General features: G+C 38.5%; 4 protein-coding genes across 4 annotated transcripts; all 4 read left to right on the top strand.

Moving 5' to 3' along the window:
• Positions 1-2,790: 2,790 nt before the first annotated feature.
• On the top strand, positions 2,791-4,786 carry LOC110106732 (LIM domain-containing protein WLIM1). The gene is made up of 5 exons (XM_020836712.2): positions 2,791-3,242; positions 3,625-3,721; positions 3,811-3,854; positions 4,082-4,171; positions 4,300-4,786. The coding sequence occupies exons 1-5, from the start codon at positions 3,108-3,110 to the stop codon at positions 4,519-4,521; spliced, it is 588 nt and encodes a 195-aa protein (XP_020692371.1). The 5' UTR covers positions 2,791-3,107; the 3' UTR covers positions 4,522-4,786.
• A 10,184-nt stretch (positions 4,787-14,970) lies between these two features.
• On the top strand, positions 14,971-15,523 carry LOC110106740 (histone H4-like). The gene has a single exon (XM_020836723.2). The coding sequence runs from the start codon at positions 14,995-14,997 to the stop codon at positions 15,304-15,306; it is 312 nt and encodes a 103-aa protein (XP_020692382.1). The 5' UTR covers positions 14,971-14,994; the 3' UTR covers positions 15,307-15,523.
• A 4,641-nt stretch (positions 15,524-20,164) lies between these two features.
• Positions 20,165-20,655, top strand: LOC110106735 (histone H4). Its single transcript, XM_020836716.2, has one exon. It carries the CDS (start codon positions 20,189-20,191, stop codon positions 20,498-20,500), a length of 312 nt encoding a protein of 103 aa, XP_020692375.1. The 5' UTR covers positions 20,165-20,188; the 3' UTR covers positions 20,501-20,655.
• Positions 20,656-22,432: 1,777 nt separating this feature from the next.
• LOC110106734 (histone H4) lies at positions 22,433-22,907 on the top strand. The gene has a single exon (XM_020836715.2). It carries the CDS (start codon positions 22,492-22,494, stop codon positions 22,801-22,803), a length of 312 nt encoding a protein of 103 aa, XP_020692374.1. The 5' UTR covers positions 22,433-22,491; the 3' UTR covers positions 22,804-22,907.
• Positions 22,908-23,570: the final 663 nt, after the last annotated feature.

Here is a 23,570-nt window from a genome sequence, read left to right as displayed (position 1 = left end):
ATTTATTTTATGTTTGAATAATATTCTTTATTTATTTGTTTAGTTAAGTAATTATTTTTTTTATAACAAAAACAAATTTTATTAGAAAAAAGGTGCAATACAGCACACAGCCAAAGCACAAAAACAGGCCAATGAAAATAAAAGTACATACATAGGATTACAATTATCGAAAGGGGCAAAAATCTGATAACATGTAGGTTAGACGGACTCAGACCACCACCTGGTTGTCAGGCATGGGCCATCCAAGGAGGAATGAAAGGAAGCATCCAAAAATCGAGATCCAGCAAAAATGAGATCTCCACCAAGCTAAGGTTGTCCAAGGCGCATGCAAGAAACCTGCTTCATCATTGTCTAAACCCCAAGTCTGTGCGGCACTTAAAGCAAATTCAAAATAAGCAACAAATCCAAAGCCAAGCAAATACCAAAAGGAAAAATCTTTTCTTTTTGGCCTTACGATTTCTAGACTTATCATTCTTTTTAAGAAAGTCACCATTTGCGACTAAAAGAGCACCAATAACTAACTCATTAGTCTCCTCTCCATCGTCTGAATAAAAACCCTCATTAAGATCCAATCAATCATATTGCTCCAAAGCACTACCACATGCAAGATGAGCCAACAAGCCAGTAGAGGAACATCCACCAAATGTCCCCTAACACCATCAGACTCCACCCCAATACACACAGCATCAGAATAATCCAGCCCCTCCGAAGAATGATCACCCTCTAACCCATTACCCACAGGAGAGTCATCTCTAGAATCAATAGACAGATGAATAACACCCTCATTAATGCCTCCAATAGGAACATGAATACCACCAGTACAATATACTCGATTAGTTAAGAAATTGTGAGGTTCATCAACCTCACCAACATTAGGATCATGCGCCACAATATCTTCACCCTTCAAAGGGGAAACCGAAACCAATACAGCATTAGAATCCACCTTCAGCACTAAATCATTGGCCTCAACAGACACAACCATATCCAACTCAACAGCTAATTCATTCACACAAAAGTCCTCACAAACAAGGGCAACAAGGGCCACAACCACAGGATCAGACGAAACCTCCGCAAGGCCAGAAAGCACACGAATGACTTCCCCACCCTCACCCAACACATTATTAACTTTAATAGTAGGTGGAGGCAAACACTACAGGAAAATCACCCATTTCCGGCGGTAGTTAAACCTTTTCCGGCGGTTTTCCGGCGGTTTGTCGGAAAAAAGTCTAAAAGCCGTCAGAAATGTGACCGCCGGAAAACCGTCGGAAAAAAGTCTAAAAGCCGCCGGAAACTTGGCCGCCGGAAATCCGCCGGAAATCAGTGTTTTTCCTGTAGTGATAGAAGATGAAGAGCCAAGGTGAGGATGAAAATCTGAAAATCAACCTTCGAATGACCCAAAGAATAACAATGCGTATAATAAGCAGGGAATCTTCCAAATCATATACTACACGTACCCTAGGTTATCTAGGCCAATTCAAATTTCATCGGGATATTGTTTGGTCACATCCAGTTCAACCAAAATGTGAGCAATGGACGGACACGAACTAGAAGAAGTCGCGTTGTCAATCTTTAAGGGTTTACCAAAAATGGAGCCAAGGCCATGAAGAATACGCTGAGCGAAAAGGTGAGGCCGAAGATTAGAAAAAGAGATCCAAATAGGGATGACAGACCATTCAACCTCAATGTTCAAGGAAGGAGTCCATTTAACCAATTTCATATAGCAATTACTCACAAAATAAGATCGATGAGAAAAAATTTACAGTAATCCATGTCATTAAAGAGTTTAATCAACACTTCCATTGGTTCAACATAGTACGAGAACAATCACCATTAAGTTTAAGGTTGAAGAAGAAATTCCTAGTACTTGGCCTCCGGTCAGGGAATTTACCAACAAGTGCGAATTCAAAAGGAACCACAAGAGAGGATTTCCGCTTCTGAAATCCACAAGGTCGACATACCCCGATGGGAAGAAACTTTAAGGTCAGGAAATGAGACGAAAGAAGGAGATACACCAAATAAAGCATTTTTAAAAGAAAGAGAGGAATATCCATTCAAAAAACTAGGATCTCTAAATCCGGGATGCGCCATAAATCTGAACAGACAACAAACAACACCGAAATCGAACAAGAGAAAAAAGAACTTCCCTGAAGCACGCGAGGTGCACAGCCAGGTGAGAGTGAAGGCGGAGCAAAACGATACATCCAAGTGTGAGATAGAGCCACAAGAAGCAGCTAGGGCGAAGCCCTAGCACACCCCAGAGGGAACGGGAGAGAAACCATCCCCAGCTGGCCGTGGGTTTATATATGAACGAACTAATTTTCAATTTGATAGTTAAGTAATTAATAGAGAGAGAGAGAGTGAATACTTATTTCATCTTAAGTTTACATTATTTTGTCAAATCTCTTACAACAACTAGGGGTATCAATATTTGACACGACCCGAAAATCTGACCCAAATTCGATCCAAAAATTTCAGGTTTGGGTTGACCCGAACTTGAACCAGGTCGGCAGATTCAGGTTTGAAAAATCGACCCGTTTGTAAAAACAAGTCGGATTTGGATTGACTCAAATAGTATCGTATCAATTCAGGATTTAACTTGAACCTGACCTATTAACCCAAAATTGACACCTCTAACAACAACCATAATTTTTTACATTTTTATCTTACAGCAAGCAAGACAATAAACTCAGGCCAGCCAATGTCATTGATGCGTCTCACAGCCCGTCGTCATCGATCTGTTTCCTTCCTCCAATCGCCACTCTTTTAATAATTTTTTTTATTTGCCTTTAGATCGATCAATCCTCCTCCTCCTCTCTCTCTCTCTCTCTCTCTCTCTCTCTATTCTGGTTTTGCTTTCTCTCTCCGCAATTTTCTACAACTGCCAGCCATCTCTGACCCCATATGCACATCCCCCATCATATCCTGGCATCCTTTTTTCTTCTCTCCCCTTCATTCCTCTGCTCCCGTCGGCTGTCTCTCTCTCCTCTTTCTAGCTGTTCCCTGGCCTGTTGCTTCCTGTGTTGATTGAAGGAAATCAGCAGGAAGCACAGAGAGAGAGAAAGAGGAAGGGGGAAACGCAAACAAAGAGGTGAGAGATCAGAGGAAGAATGGCGTTTGCAGGGACAACACAGAAATGCATGGCCTGCGATAAAACGGTGTACTTGGTGGACAAGCTCACCGCCGACAACCGAATCTATCACAAGGCTTGCTTTCGATGCCACCATTGCAAAGGAACTTTAAAGGTTTCTTCTTTTTCTCCCCTTTTTTTCATTCTCCTATCTTTTATTGTTTATGAGGAAATCCAACGGTTTTATATTTTTGAGATTGTGTTCCTCTTTGTGATCATTTTTAATTTCTTTCAAATTGGTGATATGAACCTTTTTTATGTATATGCATATCAGCATATGGATCTGCAAAACCTCTTACAGAACACATAGATTTCCTACATAAGTCATAATATATTTACTTTCTTACCTATAAATTTATTTACTAATGCAATGGTCTAATTTTTTATTACTCTAACTTTTGAACTTTAACTTTGAATCTGTTATTATGCAAACATTATCTTCTTTATTTTCGCTTGAGCTTCCAACAGATTTCCTTAAAGCTTTTTCTTCTCTGCAGTTGGGAAATTACAATTCATTTGATGGAGTTCTATACTGTAGGCCTCACTTCGATCAGATCTTTAAGAGAACTGGCAGCCTTGAAAAAAGCTTTGAAGGTACTCAAACTTTCAGAATTCTTTTATTATATAACTTCCAAGGCTTTAGTTATTCAAAATTTTGTAAATATTATTGGGTTTCCCTTTAGGTACCCCAAAGATTGTCAAACCAGAGAAACATGTTGATAGCGAGGTACTAAAATTTTAGCATTTCTCTGTTACAATCTCTTTATTTTGCAAGCATTTTTTCCCCAAGTTAAGCAAGTAGAAGCTGCTAATTTTTGGAAATACCAAAGAGCTCAGTAGATCTATTTGTCTATTACTGGCCCTATGTCCTATTTTGAATTACTGAAATGTTCTGGATATGATTCCATCCTTAAAAAAAGCTTCTAATTGTAGAATTCGATATTCATGACACAGAAACCTATGAGTAGTAAGGCATCAATTGCTTTTGCTGGGACCAGAGAGAAATGTGTTGGGTGCAACAAGACTGTCTATCCAATTGAAAGAGTAATTTTGTTCTTCATTCTCATCACTATTTCATCTACATTGTGTCGATTCTGATATGTTATTGTTGATAAGAAGATGTTCTATAACGATGCTTCTTCATGTCCATCATGTCAATTGAACTCTTGCAGGTGACCGTTAATGGAACTCCTTATCACAAGAGCTGCTTCAAGTGCACTTATGGCGGTTGTGTTATCAGCCCTTCTAACTACATAGCACATGAAGGGAAGCTCTACTGTAAGCACCACCACAATCAACTCATCAAGGAGAAAGGCAACTTGAGTCAGCTGGAGAATGATCATGGTAAGATGGTTGTGGAAACCTCGGTCGGTGCAACAGCTACTGAAGCATAAATATATTTTATAGATGCTTTAAGTCAACTTCATCTTGTATTTCTTTTAGTATGATGTGCTTTAATTTCTTCTTTGATCTTCTCCCTTGAAGATTGTGAGTTGTATAACTACAGTTTTAATTTGCATGATTTTATTAAATGAAATCTGTGTGCTTGTGGCCAAGGGATCCAGAGTTGGGTTCCTTAACCTACTATGTTTCCTCTGAAAAGAAGAATGTATTCGGATTTATTATGAGTTTGAATTTACCAATAAAGTGTTCTCAGAATCTGTGCTCCTAACAAATCTTCTACTGAAATGAGCCATATATTTGGGATATCAAGAATGACAAAGATATTCCAAATATCTTTGTCTAAGAAACCTGTATGATTCCGAAGTCTCAAATACCTGTTATGCTTACAGGAATTAAATCATCTTTGAGGAAATGTTGATCTATTATTATAAGTGCTAATTATAAGAATTTATTATCATTAAAACCTTGTTTGGATGGTTTTTTTAATGTTTCTTAAAACAGCTTTTTAGTTGTATTAAAAAGTTGTTTTAAGAAGTAATAAAAAGTCATTCTTTATCTTTGTTTGGGATAGCTTTTTTATTGCTTCTTAAATTAGATTTTTAGTATAAGAATTTTAATTTGTGTACTTGAAAGTTACTTTAAAAAGCATTAATAAAGCCGTCTCAAAGGAAGCCTAAATCTGATATCTTCAATCATTATGAGTTGCACATCCACAAAAGAATGCTTAGAATAAAGTATATGGCATGAAATTATTCTCTCCTATGGAACTAGATGAGGAATGGAACTAGGTGAGGAGACAGTGAAGTAATTATTGAAATATATTAACAGGTAGGAATTTAGTAAGCATAGATATACCTTATTAAGTTAGCTGTCTTCACAGGCAAATTTCATTGCTGACTGCCCTATTAGTAAGCTTTAGAATCTATCTAAGAAAATTACGAGGAACCAAACAAGGAGATTTGTTTTTTAATGAAATTCGCTGGTGTTTTGTCCATTTCACTACAGATCGAGAATTTGTTTTGTTGATTAACAGTGAATTGATCATGATGGAAAATAACAAGCCAAATGAGGTAATTAGCGCATCATTTAATGCAACCAAATAATAAGTAAATCAGTGATGCAGATGGTGCTTTCTCGTGCCATATCACAGTCAAGGATTTGGTGTGTACCTAGCTGCACTAATTAAATTCAAAAGGACCAAGCTTTTGTTAAACGTAAAGTGAAAGAATCTTTCTATAATATATTGGAAGAAGGCGAAAGTAAAAATTTTCCTGTATTTAATCCTTTGATAGGCTAAATAACCAGTTGTTTAGAAACATGACAGCCTGAAGGAATAAACCGAGTGCTATCACATCATATAACATTTGAAGATAATGCTTTAGTTGGTTTTATCTCTTACTTAATTTTTAGAATTATATAAAAATATACTTCTTTCTGATTTCATAAACATTCAAAAGGACATATAGAAATTTCATGTTTAATTTGAAAGGTTGCGTCTTTTTTGGTGATTAATATATCTCTTTATCAGTTCTGTATGAGAACGGTGTAAGGAGAAAAGCAGCAAGGAGCTGAGAGTGAGAGAGAGAGTTTGTACAATTTCTCTCAATTTTTATAGTGAATTTCTTAGTGTGATTTGACTCCGTAGTTTTTTTCCCAATTTCGAATTTTTCCACGTTAAGCCCTAGTATATCTTTTCTTCTGCTTTATTTTTCCTCATTTGTGTTGATTGCGTGATTTTATTCCCAACAAGAACTGCTCGTATTTTTATATGAAATTATCATGTGCATCAATTAAACAATGGCAAGGAATGCAGCCTCAAAAACATAAAATTCAATTACCTGACAAAGCTCATTGATAGTACAGGCAATCTACAAAAGGAGGATGCAAATTATATGTGGTTCACAAGTTAACATCAAAATTAGGCCAGCCTTCAGAAAACACCATATGTTTGATAGCAGAATTAAATATAAATTATGTGTTAAGAACTTTTTCGAGTTTAGTTTATTCGTAGTGTGGTATGTACTGTAGAGCTCATGGTTCTAATCATGAAAATGAACTCAACATCTCACAAAATCCTATTAAGTCCCTTTGGCTCTGCAAGCTGCGCAAGCAATTGAGAGGCTTGAGGCAATAATAGAAATTATATGTAGAGGAAAGAAGAAAGAGCGACACAAATTTTTTGTGTAGGATGGAGGAAGAAAGAACTCATGTCAGTCTTGAACTATTCACCCCATCTGGCTTAGTTAGGTTGGTGGGCGAGCGTAGTTGGAAACCCCCCCACCCATGTTCTATTTCTCTCTCATGCGACGCGACTTTTTTGGGGGAGAAAATTGTGTAGCCCTGCACCTGTGGGGTTGGTTGCTGGTATGCCAACCGAGGGATTAGTTACGCTGCCAAGCACCTCTTTTGAGGGTGACAGTGGGTAGATACCCCTGGTCCCAAAAACAAAAAGTATTGAACTATTCGCTCGAATTTGGCTTATTCCCAATAACTGTCTTCGATTTTACAATTTGCTTAGTAAAACTATTTGCAACTTTGATCTCCAGCTTTTACATACTATATTCCAATTTCTGTTTGCTTGATTTGGTCTCATATGTACCGCAAACAACCATAGATATGTTTGTTTCTGTCATGATGTAGATGATTTTGCCAACTCAATTATTGAGTTATTGTCTACATAAACTTTTGTAGATCCACTTTGAGAACATCCAATCTCCTTTAGTATCTTCCTTAGCCTCATTCCATGGCACACAAATGAAGGTGATGCAATATATTCGGTTTCATAAGTTGCTTCCTTGAACACTAAGTGACTCGCCAATATAAAATACAAAACCTGTAATATTTTTCTATGATCTTGATATCCAACCCAATCATTTTATGAGTAGAAATTAAGAGAAAATTCATTAGGAGAGGAGTTGATATGTCATTAAAAAATTCATCATAAATAGGCACGAATCGAGATTCATCAATTAGAGCCAAAAGCTTCAAAAATCAAATTCAGGATCCCTCGAACTCCGATTTCAGCAAACTTATAGTCAAATAGATCATCTTAAGGAGACGAACTCAACAACATGAAATTCAGTCTAATCCAAGTCCAAAAAAGGTAAAATCAAAGGACCAAAGTCTAGTTAAAGGCTTTAGGCCCTCATTCTTCACATAGGAGAGAAGGAAGAAAGGGAAAACCTTGGGAGCTCTCTTGCAATCGACCATTGACCTTTGCCGGATCTCTGCTCGTTCGTTGCCCACCGCTGGATCTCTTCCCGATTCCTGATCATCGCCATACTTCTAATTGTTCGTTAGCAGCCACCAAATCTCTTCCCGATTTCCGATCGTAGCCAGATTTTTGCTTGTTCGTTGGCCACAGCCAATTTTTTTCCTAACTTTGATCGCCGATGGACTTTTGCTTGTTCGTTGGAAGCAGTCGGATTTCCTCTCAACTTCCGATCATCACTGAACTTCTGATTGTTTGTTGGCCATCGCCATATCTCCTCTCGACTTCAGAATATCGTCGGACTTCTGCATGTTTACCAACTACAACAGGATCTCTTCTCGGCCACCAACTCTCTCCAAATTTCACTCCATCTGTTGGTTATCACCAGTGTTAGCATATGAATACATTTCACAGACCGTGTGTAGCAAATTACCGTTACCTGTACTTTCTTGTAGTTTGTTATACTTCTTGTTTCTATTACTTTATATACCCCACTGTATACAGAATACAATATAGAAAAATCATTTCTCTTCTTCCCTGTTCGGCTCTCTGCTATTACCTTACATGGTATCAGAGCCTTGAATTCTTTCCTCCTCTGTTCTTGTTCTTCTTCACCACTCATGGCCAATACACCCAACGTCTCCTCCACCAGCCTCTCTTCCACGGACGAAATTCCGACGCCCAGCTCACCATCCATCCCGGCTTCATTAAAATTTTTAATGAGCCATCTCAAAAGTGTAGTCGCCCAACCCCTCAACGCCGACAACCATCCTCTATGGCGATCTCAAGTGCTTAAACTGTTCAAAGCCAACGGCTATCAAGGCTTCTTAGACGGCACTTCTCCTCCGCCCCCACCAACGACGTCCGTCGATGGCTCCGTCATTCCCAACCCTCAATACGAAACATGGCTCTTACAAGACCAAAATCTTGCAGCCGCCATGTATTCCATCATCTCGCCCACAGTCCTACCTTACGTTCTCTCCGCGGATCACTGCTCCGAAATCTGGACCATTCTTGATCGTCGCCTCCAATCCAGCACAAGATCAAGAATCATTCAACTTAGGCATGAACTTCACTATCTTAACATGAAGGATAAAACGATGTCACAATACCTGCTCGACATCAAAGCCAAGGTTGATGCGCTTGCTGCAGCCGGAGCTACCTTACCCATTGAAGAAGTCATACACTACACCTTGGACGGTCTTCCTTCGACTTATCAAGCTTTCAAAACGGCGATACGCACCAATCGTCAACCACTCGATCTTGACGAACTGTACACCCTTCTCTGCAGCGAAGAGCTCAATATCGCCCATGAAGCTACCCGTGAGCTTCTGTCTCTCCAACTCGCAGGGAATACCACGGCACTGGCCGCTACACGCGGTCGAGGTCGCGGCCGATCCTCTTCCCGCGGACGCAACTCCTACAACACCGGCTCCAATACCAACAACAATCGCGGCCCAAGAACTGCAAGATCCTCGATCACTTGCCAAATCTGCGGCAAGCTTGGTCACTCCGCTGTTAAATGTTGGCACCGTCACAATGATGACTACAATTCCGAACCACCAGCAGCCGCCCTCTTTACCTCTCCGGCGACCAACGTCTCCACCGAATGGTTTCTCGACAGCGGAGCGTCTTCGCATCTCACCTCCAATCCCAACAACCTTCACACCTCTCAACCGTACACCGGCAATACTCATGTGACTCTTGGTAACGGTCACCAAATTCCCATTCAAAACACTGGTAAAGGCCTCCTTCCCACTCCTCAAGGTAGTCTTCGCCTAACTCATTTGAATCTTGTTCCAAACCTATCATTTAATCTACTATCTGTCCACAAACTTACTCATGACAATGACTGTCTCATTACATTTTCTTCTCATGGCTACGAACTCAAGGATCGGAAGACCCGCCGAACTCTTCTCAAGGGTCCATCTATTAACGGTCTGTATCCAATTCAAGCCATGCCTCACATCAACCATGACACCTCGCAACTGGCTCTCGTCTCCGTTCAATCCATTCCCGATCTTTGGCATCGTCGACTCGGGCATCCGTCTTCTACCACACTCTCTCAGCTGGCTCATCAAGATCCGACTATCTGTATTTCATATCTTAATTTTCATTGCAATTCATGTAAAATGGCTAAGAGCCATTGCTTACCTTTTAATAAATCTCACAAACCAAGGCATTATTCATCAGTTTACATGCCCATACTCTCCACCTCTGAACGGGGTCGCCGAACGAAAGCATCGGCACATCACCGAAACCGTTCGCACTCTCCTCCTCACTGCCTCCATTCCTAATTATCTTTGGGTTGACACTCTCCTCACCGCCGTCTATCTCATCAATCGTTTACCGTCCCCAAACACCTACAACAAATCTCCCTACACGCTTCTTTACAAAGCCAATCCCAACTTCGGTCATCTCAAAGTTTTTGGGTGCCTTTGCTACCCTTGGCTCAAACCATACGCCGCCCACAAACTCGCACCTCTTTCTCAACCATGTGTGTTCATCGGTTATGCTCCCAATCAGAAAGGTTACAGGTGCCTTGATACCAAAACCAATAAAATCTATGTTTCACCTCACGTCGTGTTCAATGAAAGCATCTTTCCTTTCTCCCAACCTACCGAGCTTACTCGCACTACATCGACTCAGAATTCTCATCTACCACCTCTTCTTCTTGTACCCACTTCCAGCATTCCTGTCTCCACTACTCCTCTTATTCCCACACCCTCACAACATTTGGACTCTCCTCGTCCCACTCCCATCACCACGTCAAGTAACACACACATTATTCCGACATCTCCCTCACCCGTCCCTCAGCAATCTACCTCTACTAATGATCCTCCCAACACTATTTCTCATGATCCACATATCACTCACCCTATGTTAACCAGATCCAAGACCGGGCACAGTAAACCCAAAACCATTTTCAATCTTTCTCATATAATTCATCCTACCGAGCCCACTACCTACAATCAAGCCGTCAAAAGCGAACATTGGCGCACTGCTATGTCTCAAGAATTTCAAGCGCTCCAAATGCAAGGCACTTGGGATCTAGTACCTCCAAATCCCAATCAAAATGTCATTGGTTGCAAATGGACCTACCGAACCAAACTTAAATCCGACGGTACAATCGCCCGGTACAAGGCTCGACTCGTAGCAAAAGGGTTCCATCAAGAACACGGGCTAGATTATACAGAAACCTTTAGCCCGGTCGCCAAGATCCCAACCATACGCTCTTATTCTCCTTGCACTACACTTCAAATGGCAAATTCATCAGCTCGACGTCTCCAACGCATTTCTACACGGCACACTTTCGGACACCGTTTACATGGAACAACCTCAAGGATTTCAAGACACTCTTCATCCCAATTACGTATGCAAACTCAACAAGGCGCTTTACGGCCTCAAACAATCTCCACGTGAATGGTATGCCACTCTCTCTACTCACCTTCAATCTTTCGGATTTACTATAAGCTCCGCTGACCCTTCTCTTCTTACTTACAAATCCAACTCAACCTGGCTCTACATTCTAATCTACGTCGACGATATTTTACTCACCGGCAACTCGCCCACTGAAATCAACCGTCTACTTACGAGTCTACACAAGCAATTTCAGATGCGTAATCTTGGATCCCTCGCTCATTTCCTGGGAATCCAAACTGTTTACACCTCCTACGGTATTCTTCTCCATCAGCAACAATATGCCGAACGCATCTTAGCCAAAGCAGCATGCAGAATGCCAAGCCAGTAGCCAATCCATCATCCGGGAAAACGTCTACACTCGGCGATCCAGCCAACAAATTCGCCAATCCTCATCTCTACTGTCAGTTAATTGGATCGCTACAGTATCTCACTCTCACCCGACCAGACATCCAATACGCCATTCATCAACTTAGTCAAGCAATGCACAAGCCGCTCAACAGCAACTTCAATGCTCTAACACACCTCCTTCGGTATATCCAAGGTACAACTGATCATGGCATTCCCCTTTATCGTGATGAGCTAACATTGCAGGGCTTCTCGGACGCTGATTGGGCGAACAACACTCAAGATCGGAAATCAATATCGGGGTACTGCAATTTTTTGGGCAAATCACTGATCTCCTGGCGAGTCAAGAAACAAGCAACGGTAGCTCGCTCGTCCACCGAAGCTGAGTATCGCGCATTGGCTGCTGAAGCATCAGAAGTACTGTGGCTTCGTCAACTACTTGAAGAACTTCACATTCCACAACCGGCTCCTACCACCATATACTGCGATAACACCTCCTCCATCGCACTCTCCAACAACCCGATCTATCAAGCTCGCACCAAACACATCGACGTCGACTGTCATTTCATACGTGATAGTATTCGGTCCAACCATCTCACCGTTCATCACATCTCGACCAACGATCAACTGGCCGACATCTTCACCAAGCCTCTATCCACACGGCGCTTTAAACTTCTATGCAACAAACTGATCGTCGCTCCCCCTCCATCAGCTTGACGGGGGTTGTTAGCATATGAATACATTTCACATACCGTGTGTAGCAGATTACCGTTACCTGTACTTTCTTGTAGTTTGTTATACTTCTTGTTTCTATTACTTTATATACCCCACTGTATACAGAATACAATATATAGAAAAATCATTTCTCTTCTTCCCTGTTCGGCTCTCTGCTATTACCTTACAACCAGGTCCCCAAGCAACACTGGACCTTTGTCTAATATTCTCCTGTCTGTTCCTGCCAGAATTTTTAGTATATGTCATTCAATCAAGACGAGAAGTACCCATATGAAGTTTGGCCCATTTTCCACTACATTATATTCTCATTGTCCTCAAGTTGAAAGACGGTTGACTTTTGTAACTTATAAAAAAAATATTGGAATTATCTCAACAGGGAATGCCTTGTGATTTTTTTCCTTTTTTAGTATTTTCCATATAACAATTTTGCTGTTTCTCTATCATTTCAATTCTCGATTTATGCGCTGAATTTTCGTGCATCGCTAAGCCGTAAAATCTTCTCTCATGCCGCAACAAAAGTATTATAATCCATGGGTTAATGTACCTTTACCATCAATAACATTCCTCTTGGTTGCCGTCAATGTTTCTTGGTCTACTTTTCTATGCAATGGCATGCAATTTCAAAAACATACATAATGTTCGATCTTAAGCATGTCATGCCTAAAACTTCCAACTAAAGTGTTGGAGTTGGTTGGATTCTCCTTGCTGCATTCATCATTCTTTGATAATTTGGTGCCACATTCTACAACTTTGCTTATGATCAGACTGTAATTCTCCATCTTTGACTCTTTTTAGAATCTCTTTTGCATTAGCTTCTCGCATGATCAAGATTCTTTTATTGCTTTGAAATAAGAATTAATTATAAAATAATAGTTGAATGATAGGGAAAAGGAAATCAGAAAACATAATTTAATGAAGAATTATTAAATATATTAATTAAGTATATTTTATTTTCCGTAATATGCTCACAATTGTAGGAACTTTTATTTGGTCCGGTCACAAGACGTAGCTCTATATTCAGCCGCCAGTAGAATCGTGTCATGCGTTCTCACTATTTATCGCACGCCCGACAACCCGACCCGAAACGGGCCCAGGATGGCTCGGTATTTCTCGATTTTGCTAGGTATTACTCGGTATTGCTAGGTATTGGTCGATTTTTCTTGGCAATAACAAATACCGAGCAAATACCGAGTAATACCGAATTGTACCGAGTTTTTGTACAACTCTGTACAACTCGGTATTACTCGGTATTTGCTCGGTATTGGTCTTCACAGAGCGGTATTTCTCGTCATTGCCATGCAATACTTAGCAAATACCGAGTAATACCAAGTTGTATCGAGTTGTACCAAGTTTTTGTACAACTCGGTACAACTCGGTATTACTCAGTATTTGCTCGGTATTAATCTTCACAGAGCGGTATTTCTCGTTATTGTCATGCAATACCTAGCAATACCGAACAAATACCGAGTAATACCTCGCAATACACGAACATAGTATTCCCGGGTTCCGGTCCGGGTCAAGTCGTCGGGTTGCGCGGTATAGAGTAAGAGCACGTGGCGACAAGTTATTGGCGGCCGAACGTAGCTCTACGTCCGGTCAGAGGACGTAATAATTGTTCCAATTGTAGAGGCTGTTCAATTCACAAATGGAATATTATTATCTAATAATAATTATTTAATTGGACGACATCATTAAATAGGAAGCTTTCAAATGGTGCTTATGTTTGGATGAAATATGTTGAACAGAAAAATTATAATGAAATTCTTTTAATCCATTGATTAAAAAAGTAGTTTATATTATGAATTTAATTACAATTACTTTAAATAAGCTTATTAAAATAACAAAATAAATTAGTACTTTTTAATATGCTTATTAAAATAATAAATATCATTAATTAAATATTAGGATAGATTCTTGTTGACTTCCATCAATATTCATATTCTAAAAAATCATCCTATATAATATATTTTTTTTAAAAATAATATTGGAACAAATATTTTATAAATGAATTATTATGGTCATCCAAATACACTGAAACTTCATTATATGTCATAGACTATTGCCCAAATTAAATTAGTCTTGATTTATTTTAAATTAATCAAAGTAAATCTTACCTTAATTTGATTTAGATTTAAAAAAATTGAATTAAATAAAAAAATTAAAGAAAATATACCCAAATCGGGTCGGGTTGACCCGGACCCGAAGCGGGTCGGGTTCGGAAAACCGCCCCGTTTGCAAAAAAGGGTCGGGTTCGAGTCGGTTGAACAGCATCGGGTCAAGTTCGGGTTGGACCCGAACCCGACCCGTGACCCGATTTTGATAGCCCTACTTTCCACTGCCGTGCTTTTCTTTCTGAGTCAATCAAACAAACCCCTAGGTTAACCCTTTAGAGCATTCCCTCACATATTTTTAGTTATTCATTGGTGATGAACTTAACAAGTTTAAGGATTTGTTTGGGGTAATTATTCTATTATTTAGATCGTTGGTATAATGTTATTTAGCTTTTATTTTCTGGTTATTTTGGGAAATTTATATGATGTAATTATTTAAATCTTTTCACATTATCAGCTTCAACCAATCAAATCCTAGTATTTCTAATCCGACAATCAATATTAAAATTAAATACTAATTCCGGATCGTCAATCCATCCGACGGTCCGTGTGGCTTGAGTTACCCTATAAAAGCTTTGCTCGATAAATCGTTGTCCGCGTCCTCCAGAATTTTTTTCGCAAAACTAAAGAAGAGAGAAATGTCTGGAAGAGGAAAAGGAGGCAAGGGTTTGGGAAAAGGCGGGGCAAAGCGCCACCGCAAAGTGCTCCGTGACAACATTCAGGGCATCACGAAGCCGGCGATCCGGCGACTTGCTCGGCGCGGCGGAGTTAAGCGGATCAGCGGCTTGATTTACGAGGAAACTAGAGGCGTCCTCAAGATCTTTCTCGAAACTGTTATTCGTGATGCGGTCACCTACACCGAACACGCTCATCGCAAGACCGTCACTGCTATGGATGTTGTCTACGCCCTCAAGCGCCTTGGCCGTACCATTTATGGATTCGGCGGTTAGGTCGTCGCCGGAATTTCTTTGAGATGGGTTGTTTGGTTGCTATTTGATTATTTGAAGCTGATAATAATATGTTCTGTAATTGCATGGTACTCTTTGGGATTGGCCACTTGATTCTTACGGAATGATAATTTCGTATGTTTTTTAATCACGTAAGTTTTGATTTTTGTCTGTTTATGGATAGATGATATGAATTCTGATGCGTCAATGTTCGTTGTAATGTGAATCAGATTTGTTATGTTTAGGGTTTTTGTTATGATTATAAGGTAATGGTAATGTGTGGAATATGATAAATTATTGGGATTAATGATTTTTTATTTTGGAGGAGACTGGATAATTAAGATAAAATTACATACGTTAGATTATATTTAAATTTCTTAATTGATAGCTAAAATTCTCAACTAATAAATTAAGGTTTTATTTAGAATAAATTTTTTGTTATTTTTCAAAATAGTTTTTTTAGTTTAAAAATTTTTATATTAAAAATTTGTTATATAAAATAATAAAAAAATTTGTCTCAAATGAATCTTAAGATGAGTTCTAATTGGGGATGAACTATGCTACATTACTTTTAACATGTAAAATGTTTTTGCATTTTAATTACTGGATTTGCATATGTCACGTACTTTTGATGTGTTTTATATATCAATTGTTAAAAGCTTATTTTTGTTAATGTGTTATTTTACGGCCTTAATCATATTAACATATTTTTTATTTAAAAAATTAATAAGAATGATGTTTTAGTGATTCACTTATTATAATGTCAATAAATGATTATAAATATTTTAGATATTATTTATATAAATTTGTAAGATTTATTTGTAATATATCAACAAAAAATTATCTTAATTAGGTACAGATCTCAAGATAAAATTTTGTAGAAAGCTTTCAAAATTAAAATTGGAAACATCCAAACTCCGATTTTAAGAAACTTATTGTTGAACTGAATGTATCGAAAATACAAACCTAACAACAACAAATTTGACTCAATTTGAGTTCAAATGGGTCCAAATCGAAGACACAAAGCATGTTTGGAAGGTTAAAACCATAAATTGGATGTCCAAATGATTTTCAAACATGATATGCTTATAATCTAATGAGTGACTCTATGAGACAAATCCAATGTGCCCAAGAACATTGAATTTTGATATCATTAAGACATTCAAATGCCTAGTAAATGATACACTCCTAGGATACCCTTGATCTCTCTCTCATTTATTGACATGCCACTCTCAGAAAACTATAAATAGATATCTCATTTCATATGGGTAAGGGAAAGAAGCAAGAAAGAGAATGAATAGAGATAGAGAGAGAGAGAGAGAGAGAAACAAAAGTTATTTTGCCACCAAACTCCTCCTCGACCACTGATAGAGTTTTGCCCGGTCATCGACTGAAGTTGGAGTTCTGCCCGGCCACCAATTGACACCGTACTTTCGCTTGGCTTTTGCTTGGCCACCCAATGAAGCCGGACATCCTCTCGACCATTAATTGACGTCGAACTTCCACCTGGACATCGATTGACGTCGGATTCCGCTTGACCACCAGCTGTCATCGAACTACTGCTAAGTTGCCAACTGACATCGAAATTCTGTCAGACTATTGTACATCGTCAGATTCCGATCTCTTTTCTTCATTAGATTTCACTAGACGGTTAACTGTTGTACTTTTATCATCCTCAATTTTGAGGATGAACTAATCATTTGTAAATCATTCAAACATTAGTTGAATCATTTCAATTGGACATGACCTTGTGATTTTTCTCTTTTCATGGATTTTTCATTTAAAAAACATTGTGTTTATAAAATTCCTGTTTGTGTGTTGGATATCCGCAAAATCCTAAGATGAAAAATTCTAACTCTTTTATCACGTATAATTTAACTCGCAATAAGATCAAGTTATTCTTGAGTGTCAAATCATGTCAAATATTCCCCAAAAATTATGATACGTATTTTTAAACTTCTGGAGCTTTGATGTGCAAAAATAGGGAGCAACTAATATATCATCAAACATTTATCTCCTCGGGCAAAAACCTCGAGGCAAAATTGAGTTGACATTTTTCAAAACTAAATCTAGGATAATATAAAATTCAATTTTATCAAAGTTATAGTCAAATTGAACGTATCGAAAATATAAATCCAACGACACCAAATTCCACTCAATCCGTGCCTAAATAGGTCCAAATCGAAGACTCAAAGCACATTTGGATGGTTCAAACCATAAATTAGATGACCAAACAATTTCCAAATAGGACATGCTTATAGTCGAATCAAACGGCTCGACGAGGCGAATCTAACGAGCCCAATATTGCCAAATTATGATATCATTAAGACATTTAAATGCCTAGTAAATGATCAACGATCAAGGGGATTAATATCGGTCGTCCATTCAAACTACTCCCAACATACCTGTCATACTCATTTCTCATGGGAAGGGGACTAAAGCAAGGAAGAGAGAGAAACTAGAGTTCTCTTACCATTAAACTCCTCGACCATGCACAGAGGACTTCCGCCCAACCAACGATTGACAGTAGACTTCCGCCTGGCCATCGATTGATGCCAAACTTCTACCAGGCCACCGACTGACGCCGGACTAACGTCTGGCCACTGACTGACGTTGGATTTTCGCCTGACCACCAATTGACACCAGTCTACCGTCTGATCGGCAACTGACGTCGTCTTTTTTCCCAACCACCATACGTCGCTAGATTACCGTCTGATCTCTATTGGTTGTTGAAATTTAATTAAATTACAAATTGATAAAACTGTTAAATTAATGTCAGAACAAAATCTAGTCTATTTCATAGCTCTCAATATATATTTTAATGATCATGCAGTTTTATCTTATCTATATTTGATTCAATGATCATATGAATGTGATTGCTATGATTTGACTATTGACATGCATATTGCTCATTTACTGTGCTTTGAATTCAGTTGTAGGTATTGATGATCTGCTGGAATTTTTAAGCTCATTATATGTGGTTAAATATTTTTAGGTCATGGTAGGGGAGTAGAAGTGTGAGGCTAGTCAGAGTTCTTCATGTTCTATTTTTTTTAATTATTATTTTGTACTCAGGACATGATAGATATGTGATGATTATGTAGATTCTGAGTATTGTATATGATTTTTTAGAATTAATACAGATATGTACATTGATATTTTAAATTATAGAATATGTTGTAATGTTTATTACTGATATATGACATTAGATAGCTCTGGTTGCTTCTTGTTAAATGATAAATACATAATTCTTCCAATTTAAATCCTTGGGGCGTCACATTGATAACTCTCGCCACTCCACCTACATATCCATGTTAAATTCGAAGTTGATACTTTAGTGATGTAACACTAACACGCATAGTGATGTACGACCAGAATCTGTGTCATATCCCACTGATGAATTCCTTGAGGAGAAAACAAGATCAAATAAAATTATTCGATGCTGTATACATGAATGGTCATGGTTTGAAGACATCAGTTTTTGGGATAAATTTGATGAAGTAATTAAATCTCGTTATCCCATGTATGCGGATGTAGCAACTCTTACTGATATGAGTTGGAAATTTTTATATCAAAAGGTTCAGGGATTATGATGGTCATTTTGCTCCTACGAGTATTCTTAAGACAAGAATTAGTGAAATCGGATGGAAACATGATGGTTATGTTGTGGTCAATGTTGAAAATCCAATAACTAATGTGCAACACTGTATTCTTTATACTATATGATATATTTTATTAGATGCATTTTTATCTGAAAAATATCGAGAGCTAAATATTATAGATGATCAAAACAATAAGTTTTTGAATATAAAAGATTGACAATACATTCAAAAGAAGTTCATAAAGGACTTCATATGCTGTCCAACTTTAAGCCAACTCCAAGCGCGTATACGCATAGTACTGCCCCACATGCAATAATAATTTTTTCAGCTTTATTTCAACGCTTATCATATGTATTTCATGTTGTTTCTGAACTTATCATGTATTTTCATGAACTTATAACTATTTCTTTTGACACTTTTTCATTCCAAACTATATATAAATTATTTTAAAAAATAATAAAAATACATCCCAAATAATATCATAATACACTAAAGAGTTCATATTCCCTATTATTATTTAGACAAATGTAAAATCGTGGACCTTACAGTCTCTCTCATTTGCATAAAGAATTCAATTTTTAATTATTTTTTAATTAATTTTTTTAGTAAAACAAATTTTAATAAATAATTATTTTACAAAAATAGTAAAAAATCTTTTTAAAACAAAGTTTATTAAATATTATGCAATTCATCTTATAAGATCCTCCAAAAAAATTTACCATATTTATTTCTTAACATAACTTATTTTTCAACTTTTTTTTCTCCAATAAAATTTATATTTTTAATATACTCAAAGATAATTATTTCTTAACATAACTTATAAATATGAAATTTTATTTTATAAAATATTATTTAAATAATAAAACTAATAACCTCTGTATATCTCCCTCTCCATACTTAGTATAAATTTTTAATTCAAAAATTTTTTTAGTAAACAAATATTTTAAAAGACAGTAGCAAAGATATCCCAAACAAAACATTTATAATTTAGAATTTTTTTTTTTTAGTAAAGACATAATGCAAAGTAATTATTGTTCAAGGCTTCAAGCATCCCACGGTCGTTTCCCATATTTCTTTCCAACCAATCAGCTGCCAGTATTCTTGATCCAACGGCACATGATAAATGCCAAACATATTTCCGGATCGTCTACCATCTGACGGTTCACGCTGCTCTCAAAATTCTATAAAATTCTTACTCGAAGTCACTTCACCGATAAGTCGTCTTCACTAACCACAACAAAATCTAGGTCAGTGCAGCCAGCAGAGAGGAGAAGAGAGAGAAAATGTCAGGACGAGGGAAGGGAGGCAAGGGCCTGGGAAAGGGCGGTGCGAAGCGCCACAGGAAAGTTCTTCGCGACAACATCCAAGGCATTACAAAGCCAGCAATCCGGCGACTTGCTCGGCGTGGAGGAGTTAAGCGGATCAGCGGCTTGATATACGAGGAGACCAGAGGCGTGCTCAAGATATTTCTTGAGAATGTTATCCGTGATGCCGTTACCTATACCGAGCACGCTCGCCGGAAGACGGTGACTGCTATGGACGTTGTCTATGCTCTGAAGCGCCAGGGCCGTACCCTTTATGGCTTTGGTGGTTAGGTGGGTAGGGTTTTTCAGCGGCAGTGGACTTGTTGTTTAGGGTTCGGTGGTGATTGTAACTTCCAAGCTTTTTTTGTAATGTAATTTCATATCAGTTTATGTGACTTGCTGTTCAATTTGAATGATATAGTATTTTGGTACCCTTTTGAGCGAGATGTTTACATGGGATTTCCGTTTTTACTGTATCGTTTTATAACGCACAATGATTTTGGTTTCTCAAGTGATGCACGATCATTATCGCCATTCTAAATTGCTCCAACTATTTATAAAATTAGTGTAATTAAAACCATGATTTAAAAAAAAATCAAAAATTTTTGGATAAGCAAGTAAGGATTAATCTGGTATGACGCTTGCAGGTTTTGCCCTACTGGCTTGTAAATTAGAACGGCGTCTTAAAGCATGATTGTTCGTGCTCAAAATTATTGTTTTGAATTATATTTTGTAAACTTCAATGTCTGTGTTATCGTTTTGAAATATTACTAGCAGTTCTACATTTCCTTAGGGGCTGTTTGGTATCGGATTTACTGTGGGATTTAAGTCGGATTTATGCTAAATCCAGCCAAACGGTTTTTTTGCGCACTTTAAATCCCGGGATTCCGTAAAATCCCGGATTTACGGCTTAAAACCCGGATTTACTAAATCCCTCGGTTCGGTGGATTTAACGGGATTTAACAATAGAAGCGCGCGAAAGGGAGAAAGTTAACCTCACAGCCAGCGAGCTCCTGTTCTTACTTCCGACCAAAATGTCGTAACTTCCGATCCGACAAGAAGCGAAATTCGTCGAAGGAGCAAAGTCGAACAGCCACAAAGGAGCCGATGATGAGGTATGCGGCGGAAGAAGCAGGTTCACAAGACAAAACCACAAAGAGAGAGGCAGGTTGCCGGCGGTGGCAATGGCAAAAGCCAAAGTTACTATTTCATTCATCACTGTTCTCATCTTCTCAAAGAGAAGAAATACAAAATGACTATGGATAAAAATAGATAAAGGCTAAAAAGAAACAGCCTGCATACATAACTAAATAAGGTAAGTAGATTAGTGGAGCAGCAGCTACTAACAGAAAGCATGGAGAATTTTCTAGTAAAAGAACTAAAGGATAGTGTGCACCGGTCCACCGTGGTGCAGCAATGTGAGGCAGCAACGTGGTGCAGCATGATGCTCCGCATCATTCTCCCCCTCCGTGAGAAGAATCGGACTCCGATGAAGACAGGTTAGTGGTGGCAGCATCAGGAGGGTGATATTCAATAAGGTCTCCAATATTGAAGGTAGTGGAAGTGTTGAAGTGGTTGGGTATATCCACGATATATGCGTTCGGGTTGATCTGCTTAAGGACAGCGAATGGACCAGCTTTTCGTGGGCTTAGTTTGGAATAAGTACCTTGTGGGAACCTTTCACGACGTAGTCGGACCATAACTAGATCACCCGGCTTGAATTGCCTATCTTTGCGGTGCCGATCAGCAGCTTCTTTGTATCTAACAGTGGCTGAAATGAGTTGTTGACGTACTTCTTGCAACATTGTGGTGAATTGCTCGGCAAAGTCAGTGGCCCGTTGACTGTTTTATTTAAATAATAAAACTAATAACCTCTGTATATCTCCCTCTCCATACTTAGTATAAATTTTTAATTCAAAAATTTTTTTAGTAAGAAAATATTTTAAAAGACAGTAGCAAAGATATCCCAAACAAAACATTTATAATTTAGAATTTTTTTTTTTAGTAAAGACATAATGCAAACTGCAAAGTAATTATTGTTCAAGGCTTCAAGCATCCCACGGTCGTTTCCCATATTTCTTTCCAACCAATCAGCTGCCAGAATTCTTGATCCAACGGCACATGATAAATGCCAAACGTATTTCCGGATCGTCTACCATCCGACGGTTCACGCTGCTCTCAAAATTCTATAAAACTCTTACTCGAAATCACTCCGCCGATAAGTCGTCTTCGCTAACCAGAACAAAATCTAGGTCAGTGCAGCAAAGAGGAGAAGAGAGAAAATGTCAGGACGAGGGAAGGGAGGCAAGGGTCTCGGAAAGGGTGGTGCGAAGCGCCACAGGAAAGTTCTTCGCGACAACATCCAAGGCATCACAAAGCCAGCAATCCGGCGACTTGCTCGGCGTGGAGGAGTTAAGCGGATCAGTGGCTTGATCTACGAGGAGACCAGAGGCGTGCTCAAGATATTTCTCGAGAATGTTATCCGTGATGCCGTTACCTATACCGAGCACGCTCGCCGGAAGACGGTGACTGCTATGGACGTTGTCTATGCTCTGAAGCGCCAGGGCCGTACCCTTTATGGCTTTGGTGGTTAGGTGGCTAGGGTTTTTCAGCGGCAGTGGACTTGTTGTTTAGGGTTCCGTATTGATTGTAACTTCCAAGCTTCTTTTGTAATGTGTAATTTCATATCAGTTTATGTTACTTGCTGTTCAATTTGAATGATATAGTATTTTGGTACCCTTTTGAGCGAGATGTTTACATGGGATTTCTGTTTTTACTGTATCGTTTTATAATGCACAATGATTTTGGTTTCACAAGTGATGCACCATCATTATCGCCATTCTAAATTGTTCCAACTATTTATAAAATTACTGTAATTAAAACCATGATTTAAAAAAAAAAAAATCCAAATTTTTTGGATAAGCAAGTAAAGCTCGATTTGGTATGACGCTTGCAGGTCCTGCCCTACTGGCTTGTAAATTAGAACGGCGTCTTAAAGCATGATTGTTTGTGCTGAAAATTATTGTTTTGAATTATATTTTGTAAACTTCAATGTTTGTGTTATTGTTGTGAAATATTACTGGCAGTTCTACATTTCCTTAATATTCTTTCTTAAGCAGATTTATATTCAAGTTGTTCAGAGCAAACGGCTTAGAAGGTTTTCTTGATGGGAGCTGCATTTGCCCCTCCCTGCATGTCCCATCGTCTTCCATCACCTATCAAACCTGGACTCTTCTTGACAAGTAATGCCGAGGGGGCTAGCCGTCGGGGAGGAAGTCGGATTTGGAGAAGAAGGTGGTTGGCCGTTGATAATCCACTTGTTCGCCGGAAGTTGCTCGTCGAGGATGTCCCCAAGGGGGGG

This window comes from Dendrobium catenatum, unplaced genomic scaffold, assembly GCF_001605985.2.
Source record: "Dendrobium catenatum unplaced genomic scaffold, ASM160598v2 fragScaff_scaffold_462, whole genome shotgun sequence".
Classification (NCBI taxonomy): Eukaryota; Viridiplantae; Streptophyta; class Magnoliopsida; order Asparagales; family Orchidaceae; genus Dendrobium; species Dendrobium catenatum.
The sequence above is the reverse complement of the archived record's forward strand: the minus strand, read 5'-3'. Positions and strand labels throughout refer to the sequence as shown.

What these genes read in the sequence shown, in the direction of transcription:
- LOC110106740 (XM_020836723.2), top strand. Translation starts at nt 14,995, where the DNA reads ATGTCTGGAAGAGGAAAAGGAGGCAAGGGTTTGGGAAAAGGCGGGGCA.
- LOC110106734 (XM_020836715.2), top strand. Translation starts at nt 22,492, where the DNA reads ATGTCAGGACGAGGGAAGGGAGGCAAGGGTCTCGGAAAGGGTGGTGCG.
- LOC110106735 (XM_020836716.2), top strand. Translation starts at nt 20,189, where the DNA reads ATGTCAGGACGAGGGAAGGGAGGCAAGGGCCTGGGAAAGGGCGGTGCG.
- LOC110106732 (XM_020836712.2), top strand. Translation starts at nt 3,108, where the DNA reads ATGGCGTTTGCAGGGACAACACAGAAATGCATGGCCTGCGATAAAACG. An exon ending in CCTTGAAAAAAGCTTTGAAG is followed by an intron (nt 3,722 to 3,810) that starts GTACTCAAACTT and finishes GTTTCCCTTTAG; the next exon opens with GTACCCCAAAGATTGTCAAA. An exon ending in AGAAACATGTTGATAGCGAG is followed by an intron (nt 3,855 to 4,081) that starts GTACTAAAATTT and finishes TTCATGACACAG; the next exon opens with AAACCTATGAGTAGTAAGGC.